The sequence below is a fragment of the Cucurbita pepo genome, chromosome LG03 (assembly GCF_002806865.2).
Source record: "Cucurbita pepo subsp. pepo cultivar mu-cu-16 chromosome LG03, ASM280686v2, whole genome shotgun sequence".
Taxonomy (NCBI): Eukaryota; Viridiplantae; Streptophyta; class Magnoliopsida; order Cucurbitales; family Cucurbitaceae; genus Cucurbita; species Cucurbita pepo.
In genome coordinates, this window is record NC_036640.1 from 12,214,429 (window position 1) to 12,223,726 (window position 9,298).

General features: G+C 37.5%; 3 protein-coding genes and 9 non-coding genes across 12 annotated transcripts; 9 read left to right on the top strand and 3 right to left on the bottom strand.

The window, feature by feature from the left end:
* The first annotated feature begins 44 nt into the window (after window positions 1-44).
* Window positions 45-131, top strand: TRNAM-CAU. Its single transcript is given in 2 exon segments — window positions 45-82; window positions 96-131. It is a non-coding gene; the product is annotated as a tRNA-Met (tRNA).
* Window positions 132-200: 69 nt separating this feature from the next.
* TRNAM-CAU lies at window positions 201-287 on the top strand. The gene is given in 2 exon segments: window positions 201-238; window positions 252-287. It is a non-coding gene; the product is annotated as a tRNA-Met (tRNA).
* A 69-nt stretch (window positions 288-356) lies between these two features.
* TRNAM-CAU lies at window positions 357-443 on the top strand. Its single transcript is given in 2 exon segments — window positions 357-394; window positions 408-443. It is a non-coding gene; the product is annotated as a tRNA-Met (tRNA).
* Window positions 444-512: 69 nt separating this feature from the next.
* On the top strand, window positions 513-599 carry TRNAM-CAU. The gene is given in 2 exon segments: window positions 513-550; window positions 564-599. It is a non-coding gene; the product is annotated as a tRNA-Met (tRNA).
* Window positions 600-668: 69 nt separating this feature from the next.
* Window positions 669-755, top strand: TRNAM-CAU. The gene is given in 2 exon segments: window positions 669-706; window positions 720-755. It is a non-coding gene; the product is annotated as a tRNA-Met (tRNA).
* Window positions 756-824: 69 nt separating this feature from the next.
* Window positions 825-911, top strand: TRNAM-CAU. Its single transcript is given in 2 exon segments — window positions 825-862; window positions 876-911. It is a non-coding gene; the product is annotated as a tRNA-Met (tRNA).
* Window positions 912-980: 69 nt separating this feature from the next.
* TRNAM-CAU lies at window positions 981-1,067 on the top strand. The gene is given in 2 exon segments: window positions 981-1,018; window positions 1,032-1,067. It is a non-coding gene; the product is annotated as a tRNA-Met (tRNA).
* Window positions 1,068-1,136: 69 nt separating this feature from the next.
* Window positions 1,137-1,223, top strand: TRNAM-CAU. Its single transcript is given in 2 exon segments — window positions 1,137-1,174; window positions 1,188-1,223. It is a non-coding gene; the product is annotated as a tRNA-Met (tRNA).
* A 69-nt stretch (window positions 1,224-1,292) lies between these two features.
* On the top strand, window positions 1,293-1,379 carry TRNAM-CAU. Its single transcript is given in 2 exon segments — window positions 1,293-1,330; window positions 1,344-1,379. It is a non-coding gene; the product is annotated as a tRNA-Met (tRNA).
* Window positions 1,380-2,096: 717 nt separating this feature from the next.
* On the bottom strand, window positions 2,097-3,780 carry LOC111789686 (putative F-box protein PP2-B12). Its single transcript, XM_023670338.1, is given in 2 exon segments — window positions 2,097-2,612; window positions 3,508-3,780. Coding segments are annotated over 2 exon segments (789 nt in total).
* Window positions 3,781-5,035: 1,255 nt separating this feature from the next.
* Window positions 5,036-6,829, bottom strand: LOC111791393 (putative F-box protein PP2-B12). Its single transcript, XM_023672714.1, has 3 exons — window positions 6,509-6,829; window positions 6,081-6,199; window positions 5,036-5,541 (listed from the first exon to the last, which is right to left on the bottom strand). Exons 1-3 carry the CDS (start codon window positions 6,779-6,781, stop codon window positions 5,133-5,135), a joined length of 801 nt encoding a protein of 266 aa, XP_023528482.1. The 5' UTR covers window positions 6,782-6,829; the 3' UTR covers window positions 5,036-5,132.
* A 1,245-nt stretch (window positions 6,830-8,074) lies between these two features.
* Window positions 8,075-8,377, bottom strand: LOC111790301 (putative F-box protein PP2-B8). Its single transcript, XM_023671161.1, has one exon. The coding sequence runs from the start codon at window positions 8,375-8,377 to the stop codon at window positions 8,075-8,077; it is 303 nt and encodes a 100-aa protein (XP_023526929.1).
* Window positions 8,378-9,298: the final 921 nt, after the last annotated feature.

A 9,298-nucleotide genomic window follows, 5' to 3' on the forward strand; every position in this document is an offset into this window, starting at 1 on the left:
AGGTCCAAGTAGGTCAACGTGTACCTCAAGGCCCACATCAGCAAGGGGTGGTGGCGCAGTTGGCTAGCGCGTAGGTCTCATAGCTTTGTAGAGTGATCCTGAGGTCGAGAGTTCGAGCCTCTCTCACCCCAATTATTTTTTTCATCGGTTTCTTTGAGGTCCAAGTAGGTCAACGTGTACCTCAAGGCCCACATCAGCAAGGGGTGGTGGCGCAGTTGGCTAGCGCGTAGGTCTCATAGCTTTGTAGAGTGATCCTGAGGTCGAGAGTTCGAGCCTCTCTCACCCCAATTATTTTTTTCATCGGTTTCTTTGAGGTCCAAGTAGGTCAACGTGTACCTCAAGGCCCACATCAGCAAGGGGTGGTGGCGCAGTTGGCTAGCGCGTAGGTCTCATAGCTTTGTAGAGTGATCCTGAGGTCGAGAGTTCGAGCCTCTCTCACCCCAATTATTTTTTTCATCGGTTTCTTTGAGGTCCAAGTAGGTCAACGTGTACCTCAAGGCCCACATCAGCAAGGGGTGGTGGCGCAGTTGGCTAGCGCGTAGGTCTCATAGCTTTGTAGAGTGATCCTGAGGTCGAGAGTTCGAGCCTCTCTCACCCCAATTATTTTTTGCATCGGTTTCTTTGAGGTCCAAGTAGGTCAACGTGTACCTCAAGGCCCACATCAGCAAGGGGTGGTGGCGCAGTTGGCTAGCGCGTAGGTCTCATAGCTTTGTAGAGTGATCCTGAGGTCGAGAGTTCGAGCCTCTCTCACCCCAATTATTTTTTGCATCGGTTTCTTTGAGGTCCAAGTAGGTCAACGTGTACCTCAAGGGCCACATCAGCAAGGGGTGGTGGCGCAGTTGGCTAGCGCGTAGGTCTCATAGCTTTGTAGAGTGATCCTGAGGTCGAGAGTTCGAGCCTCTCTCACCCCAATTATTTTTTGCATCGGTTTCTTTGAGGTCCAAGTAGGTCAACGTGTACCTCAAGGGCCACATCAGCAAGGGGTGGTGGCGCAGTTGGCTAGCGCGTAGGTCTCATAGCTTTGTAGAGTGATCCTGAGGTCGAGAGTTCGAGCCTCTCTCACCCCAATTATTTTTTGCATCGGTTTCTTTGAGGTCCAAGTAGGTCAACGTGTACCTCAAGGGCCACATCAGCAAGGGGTGGTGGCGCAGTTGGCTAGCGCGTAGGTCTCATAGCTTTGTAGAGTGATCCTGAGGTCGAGAGTTCGAGCCTCTCTCACCCCAATTATTTTTTGCATCGGTTTCTTTGAGGTCCAAGTAGGTCAACGTGTACCTCAAGGGCCACATCAGCAAGGGGTGGTGGCGCAGTTGGCTAGCGCGTAGGTCTCATAGCTTTGTAGAGTGATCCTGAGGTCGAGAGTTCGAGCCTCTCTCACCCCAATTATTTTTTTCATTGGTTTCTTTGAGGTCCAAGTAGGTTAACGTGTACCTCAAGTCTCACATCAGCAAGGGGTGGTGGCGCAGTTGGCTAGCGCATAGGTCTCATAGCTTTGTAGAGTGATCCTAAGGTCGAGAGTTCAAGCCTCTATCACCCCAATTATTTTTTTCATCAGTTTCTTTGAGGTCCAAGTAGGTCAACGTGTACCTCAAGTCCCACATCAGCAAGGGGTGGTGGCGCAGTTGGCTAGCGCGTAGGTCTCATAGCTTTGTAGAGTGATCCTGAGGTCGAGAGTTCGAGCTTCTCAACCCAATGCTTTTTTATTTTAGTGAATTTTTTTATGCCCACATAATAATGGCCCATGTACCTCAAGGACCATGCCAAGNGAATTCTTTTTTTTTTTTTTTTTTTTTGAAGCCCACACATAAATGGCCCATACCAATAAAGGTTGGTGGCGTAGTTGTCTGTCGGCAGGTCTCATGGTTAAAAGAGGGAATATAATTTACTTGGAAGAAAAAAAATGTTAAAATTTTATTTGTCAAAATAATAATAATAATAATTAATTTTAGCAAAGTTCATATACTAAATAAACACAAAAAGTAAAATTTCGTAGTAAATTTCGATTAAAAAAGTAAAATTTCGTAGTAAATTTCGATTCTTCCCGTGATGTATCTCAATTACAATAACGACAATCACATTAAATAGTTTTCGTACCTTAATTAATTATTTTTAGGTCTAATCTCAATTCCTTCAACAATTAACCCACATTTAGTTATTAAATTATCAACCTCTTTCAAATTGAAAACAATTGAGTCATTACCTAATTCATTGAAGATTTCACCCATTTCAATCTCCGTCCATCCATAGGCTCTTTCTTTAGAACCCATAAAGGTTCCTTGAGGAGGGTCCAGTATTGCCATCTTCCCTTCGTTGACGTCTGTCCATTCAAAATAAACTTCTAATAAAACTGGTCTCTCGTTGAATTCACGTCGGTCTTCTACGAGCTTGAACACAAAGTAAACTGTGTAGTTGGTCGGGGGACTTAAATTTCTAGCCTCTATTTTTCCATATATCTCAAGCCACCATACATTTTGCAACTCAGCCACTTCAGGAAACCTATGGTTTAAAAGTTTAAATTCGTCGCACGAATTGAGCACTATAATGTAATTGTCTCGTAATAACTACCGAAAATAAATTCAAGTTGTTTTTATTGTCTTTCTGTCGTACATCCTACTCTATAAAATGATAGGCTACAATGTGGTAACCTTTCATCGTTTTTCTATCATATATCGTACATTGTTAAGTAATCCAGTATAGGGCAGCTTGCTCGAACAATTTATCTAAAATGTAAAACCCTAGATTTAACAAAAATTCGAGTTATTTTAATCGTTCTTACCGTGTAAAATGATATGATACAATGTTTCAGTCCACTCAAATAATTTATCTAAAATATAGAATCTTAAATTTATTATTACTTTTTATCAAGAGCATTACTCGAAAATTTCAATTAATCACATATTGAACATTATTTTGGAGATAGATTAAGTTCATTTTTTTTAATTTGTAGGTTGACTAGGTTCTTTACGTTACTCGTTACAATGATAAAGTAATTAAAATTATAATGTATATAATCATAAATTTTATTTAAAAAAATTAATAAAAAGACGACCATAAAAAGAAAAAAAATATATATACATACATATACATACATACTTTTATATATATATAAACGAAAATAAATAAAATAATTAAATGTAATATAGTAAATGAAAAAATGGGCACCTTGATAACATTTTTGCATTTTTGAAAACGGTACTTATTGTAATTTTTGTACTGAAATATTAAATTCTTAGTCCAATTTAAATATAAAAACAAAATTTTAAAATTACTTTGCTTAATTTAAAACAATTTTAAATTTTTTTATTCAATTTTTCACAAATTTAAAAAGAGTCAGGGGAGAATGATGGTAGGTTTATAAATAAATAATATTCTCTCACATTAGAGTGAGAACTTTTGGAAAAGTCCAAAGTAAAGACATAACAGCTTATGGTCCATAATATCATATCATTGTGGAGAATCGCATTCGTCTGACCATTAAAATTTTATTTTAGATTGAGAGAGTTGAATTACTGAATTTCGAGAGCCAATGAAAAACAGACGATCGCAGAGATGGAAGTAGAGAGCCTTTTTGGACAAGGAATTCAGAAACGACGTCGTAGCTGCGGATGAATCCTGAGAAATAATCTGCTGGTAATCGGACGGCAGAGGAGTGGTCCACAGAGCTTCGGAATCGGCGGCGGATCTGAGAGTCGACGAGACGGCGGCGGATCTGCAGGCGTCCTTCGGCGAGGTGAAAGCCAGAATGATAGCGATGCACTCCACCGGCAGCTGGTTGATGTCCATCTCCGATTTGGCTTATTTTTTTCTCTCTTTTTCTTTCGTTTCTCTTCTACAAAATCAACGTATATATATATATATATATATATATATATATTATACCAAGTCAAGTGGTTGTGCATTTGGCTAGTGCAAGTCACAGGTTCCACTAATATTCTTTAAAAACTAGTTTTTTCTTTTAAAAATATAAATTGTATTAAAATTTATAAATATAATATATATAATACTAATGACGTCTTATAGCTTGAAGAGTTATATTGAGGTTGAGAGTTTGAAACTCTTTCCCCTCAATTCCTTTTCAAGGGGTTTTTTTAGGCTTAGGTAGATTAGTGTGTACTTGGTGGCACCTACTAACAGGTGGTGGTGGCACTTAACAAGAGGGATGGTAGTGCAGTTGATTAGTGCATAGGTCTCATAGCTTGTAGAGTAACTTTAAGGTCGAGAGCTTGAGTCTCTCACACCCCAAATCTTTTTTCATTGGCTTATTTGAGACCCAAGTAGATTAGTGTGTACTTCAAGCCTATACCAACAGGGGGTGGTGGTGCAGTTGGCTAGCGTGTAGGTCCCATAGTTTTGTAGAGTGATCCTGAGGTCGAGAGTTTGAGGAATTCTCTTTTTTCATGGGCTTCTTTGAGGTCCAGATAGATCAATGTGTACCTCGGTCCTATACCAAGAGGAGGGAGGGAGGGAGGGAGGGAGAGGGAGAGAGAGACTTACTCGCAACGACTTGGCTCGTCTACGTCGGTTATGTCATTTTTAAGCCCACATCTTAGCTTGACCTGAAGAATAAACATGGAATGTCAAGAGAAGGAAGTTGATCCTGCTTTTCCATGGGCAACCTTGCCTTGAAAATANGAGGGAGGGAGGGGGGGGGGGATTATGTTGAGAGTTCGAGCCTCTCTAACCCCAATTCTTTTTTCATGGGCTTCTTTGAGGCCCAGGTAGATCAACGTGTACCTCAAGACCTATACCAATAGGGGGTGGTGGCACAGTTGGCTAGCGCGTAGGTCTCATAGCTTGTAGAGTGATCCTGAGGTTGAGAGTTTGAGCCTCTCTCACCCCAATTCCCCTTTTTCATAGGCTTCTTTGAGCAATCTCCTTCTTTGAGGTCCGGTAGATCAAGGTGTACTTCAAGACCTATACTAATAGAGGGCACGTATGCCTTATAGCTTGTAGGATGATGTACCTCAAGACCCATGTCGATAAAGGGTGGTGGCGTAGGTTTCAAAGAGTGAATTCTAAGAGGGTTGAGAGTTCAAGCTTCTCAACAAAACAAAATTTCATAGTAAATATATAATTTAACGGTCAATTCTTCCGTTCTCCCGTATAGCATCTCAATTACAATAACATTTACTTAATTAATCAGTTTTAGGCCTAATCTCGATTCCTTCAACAATTAACCCACTTTTAGTTATAAAGTCATGGAACTCTTTCAAATGGAAAATAATTGAGCCATCGTCTCCTAATTCATTGAAGATTTCACCCATTTCAATCTCCATCCATCCGTCCGCTCTTTCTTCAAAAGCCACAAGGGATCCTTCACGAGGGTCCAAAATTGCCATCTTCCCTTCTTCAACCTCTGCCCCTTCAAAATAAACTCGTAATAAAACTGGTCTCTCACGGAATCCACGACGCTGGTAACGATCTTCTACAAGCTTGAACACAAGGTACGCTGCATAGTTGGTTTGGGGACTTAAATTTCTAGCCTCTATTCTCCCTTTGATCTCAAGCCACCATACTGTTTGCAACTCAGCCACTTCAGAAAACCTATGGTTAAAAATTTTAAATTAGTCAAACGAACCTGAAACTATAGTGTAATTACCTCATAACAACTACTAAATATAAGTTCGAGTTACTTTCATCGTCTTTCTGTCGTACATTCTAATGTATGAAACAGTCGGTTACAATTTGACAACCTATTCAAGTAATTTATCTTAGACGTAGAACCCTATATTTAACTACTGAATACAAATTCATGTTAGTTTCATCGTTTTCCTATCAGACATCCTACAATGCTAATTGATCGGGTATAGTGTGGTAACCTACTCGAACAAAGTTATTTTCATCGTTTTCCTATCATATATCCTATAGTGTAAATTGACCTGCTACATTGTCACAATCTACTTAAATAATTTATCTAAAATGTAGAACCTTAAATTAGACAGAGATATGTATATAATTATAAATTTTATTGAATTAAAAAAAATATGAAAATTAATATTTTGAAAGTACACAAAAATAATTAAAATATTTAAAGGAAAATAAATAAAATATTAAATGTAATAAATAAAATGAAAAATGGGCACCTTGATATAGGGTTGGAATTCCAAGTCCAATATTGCGTTGAATTTCCCCAAATTATCTCTAGATCTCTTGCTCCTATCATATAGCATTTCTTGCCGCTCTCTTTCTCCAACGCAAAACTCTGATTCAAATTATTTGCAAACTCAATAAGTTTTAAATAGAGAGAAAAAAAAAACTCAAAATAATATTTATAAACTCAATTTTTAAAAATTTAAAAATAATTATTAGAGTTTAAATTAATTAAATTTGATTTAAAACTTTTAATTTTGTATTTTTAAAATTTTAAAAAGTTAGATAAATAGATTTAATATTTTTATTTATTTATTAACGGATCTTTACTTTTATTTCAAGTAGAAAACCCTAATTAAAATTAATTAATATTGAAAATTAAGAGTCTGAATTTTAAGTAAATAAAATTTAGTTGAATTACCGAATTTCCAGAGCCGATGAGAAGCAGACGATCGCAGAGATGGAAGTAGAGAGCCTTTTTGGACAAGGAATTCAGAAACGACGTCGTAGATGGGGACGAAGCCTGAGAAATAATCTGCCGGTAATCGGACGGCAGAAAAGTGGTCCACAGAGCTTCGGAATCGGCGGCGGATCTGAAAGCCGGCGAGACGGTGGCGGATCTGCAGGCGTCCTTCGGCGAGGTGAAAGCCAGAATGGTAGCGATGCACTCCACCGGCAGCTGGTTGATGTCCATCTCCGATTTGGCTTATCTTTTTCTCTCTTTTTCTCAAGTTTCTCTTCTACAAAATCATCCTTGGACTAAACGCAAAATATATATATTATTTATTTATTTATTTAGTTTCTCTTTTACAAAATCATCGCTGGAGTCAACGAAAAAAAAAAAAAACATATATATATATATATATAATTTTCCATAGTCGAGGGATGGTAGCTGGCATTGACGACTATTTCAATATTTATTTATTTAAATCCAACCATGTTATCAGTGGTAGAATTGAATAAAGTCCCACACTAATATAAATTAGTGAATGATCATGGATTTATAATCAAAGAATACTCTCTTCATATCAGGTCTTTGGAAATGAGAAGCCCAAACCAAAACCATAAAGACTTAATTTTTTATTTTGGGTCTACTATGTATTTTTACTCTAAATTTATCTAATAATAAATTTTTATTTTTTATTTTGGGTCTTAAATTTTTTAATATTAAATATATATATATATATATATTTATTTATTTATTTATTTATTTGTTTTTATTATTATTATTATTTATATTTTTTTTTTGGTAAGGAAACCAGCCAAGTAGATGAGCATGTATCTCTAAAGAGCAATCCTAAAGTTGAGAGTTAGAACCTCTCTAACTCCAATTCTTCTTTTTATAGGCATCTTTAAGTTGTTCGAGACCCTCACACCTCAATTCTTAGCATGTCTCAAGGCCCTACACTTCCGAAATCATTGGTCGACACTTCCGAAATCATTGGTCGATTCATCCGTTCTACCATCAATTACAATAACACGTACTTAATTAATTATTTTTCGGCCTAATCTCAATTCCTTCAACAATTAGCCCACTCTTCATTGTAAAGTCATCGACGGTCAATTCATCCGTTCTACCATCAATTACAATAACACGTACTTAATTAATTATTTTTCGGCCTAATCTCAATTCCTTCAACAATTAGCCCACTCTTCATTGTAAAGTCATCGACGGTCAATTCATCCGTTCTACCATCAATTACAATAACACGTACTTAATTAATTATTTTTCGGCCTAATCTCAATTCCTTCAACAATTAGCCCACTCTTCATTGTAAAGTCATCGACGGTCAATTCATCCGTTCTACCATCAATTACAATAACACGTACTTAATTAATTATTTTTCGGCCTAATCTCAATTCCTTCAACAATTAGCCCACTCTTCATTGTAAAGTCATCGACGGTCAATTCATCCGTTCTACCATCAATTACAATAACACGTACTTAATTAATCATTTTTCGGCCTAATCTCAATTCCTTCAACAATCAGCCCACTCTCCATTGTAAAGTCATCGACCTCCTTCCAGAGCCGATGAGAAGCTGACGATCGCAGAGATGGAAGTAGAGAGCCTTTTTGGACAAGGAATTCAGAAACGACGTGGTAGATGGGGACGAAGCCTGAGAAATAATCTGCCGGTAATCGGACGGCAGAAAAGTGGTCCACAGAGCTTCGGAATCGGCGGCGGATCTGAAAGCCGGCGAGACGGTGGCGGATCTACAGGCGTCCTTCGGCGAGGAGAAGGCCAGAATGGAAGAAATACACTCCACCGGTAGCTGGTTGATGTCCATCTCCGATTTGGCTTGTTTTTCTTTCTCTTTTTCTTTAGTTTCTCGTCTCAAAAATCAACCTCGGAGTAAACGCAATATATATATATTATAATATATACATTCTACCGCATCGACGTGGCTATGACCATTTAATATTTATTTATTTATTTAATTCCAACCATTTTACGTGTGGGAAAATTGAATGAAGGATAATTAAATTATTCAAACTTAGAGGTGAATGATTCAAATTCATCTGCCGCTAGCGCATAAGTCTCGTAGCCTGTACGGTAGCAATAATTGCGAGAATATTTATTTCTACAATCTCATGTTTCATTTTTTTATTGGCAATATAATCCCATAAAGATGAGAAATGTTTCGCTTGTAAATTTAATTGGCTGCATTGCATTTTAATTATACCGAATCGTATTAAAATATCAAGAATAAAAATATTGGTGATATCAAATCGATTCATTGTCGAGAATTGAATAGTATAACATAGAAAGATCTTTTATCCATAAATGGGATTCATGATGCAATCAAGAATTTATGTACTTTTTCTTTTATTTCTTTCTTTTCTATAATCTACTACTCTCTTGTCCAATGCAATTATTTGATGAAGTCCGATCAGACTACTTTTACCCTCACATTGTTCATAAACAAACTCAAGCAAACAATAGCAGCGAAATTCAAAAAAGGAAAAGGAGGTAGAGTGATCTTCAGGTTGAGAGATTTCATCGGTTTCTTTGAGGTACAAGTAGGTCAGCGTGTACCTTAAGTCCTATATTAGCAGGGGGTGGTGGTGCAGTTGGCTAGTGCGTAGGTCTCATAGCTTTATAGATTGATCCCGAGGACGAAAGTTTGAGCCTCTCTCACCAAAATTATTTTTTTCAACGGTTTCTTTGAGGTCCAAGTAGGTCAACGTGTACCTCAAGGCCCACATCA

Coding starts and splice junctions, on each gene's coding strand:
- LOC111790301 (XM_023671161.1), bottom strand. CDS start 8,377: ATGGACATCAACCAGCTACCGGTGGAGTGTATTTCTTCCATTCTGGCC.
- LOC111791393 (XM_023672714.1), bottom strand. CDS start 6,781: ATGGACATCAACCAGCTGCCGGTGGAGTGCATCGCTACCATTCTGGCT. Junction 6,200..6,508: donor TCATCGGCTCTGGAAATTCG/GTAATTCAACTA, acceptor AATTTGAATCAG/AGTTTTGCGTTGGAGAAAGA. Junction 5,542..6,080: donor AATTCCAACCCTATATCAAG/GTGCCCATTTTT, acceptor TTTTAACCATAG/GTTTTCTGAAGTGGCTGAGT.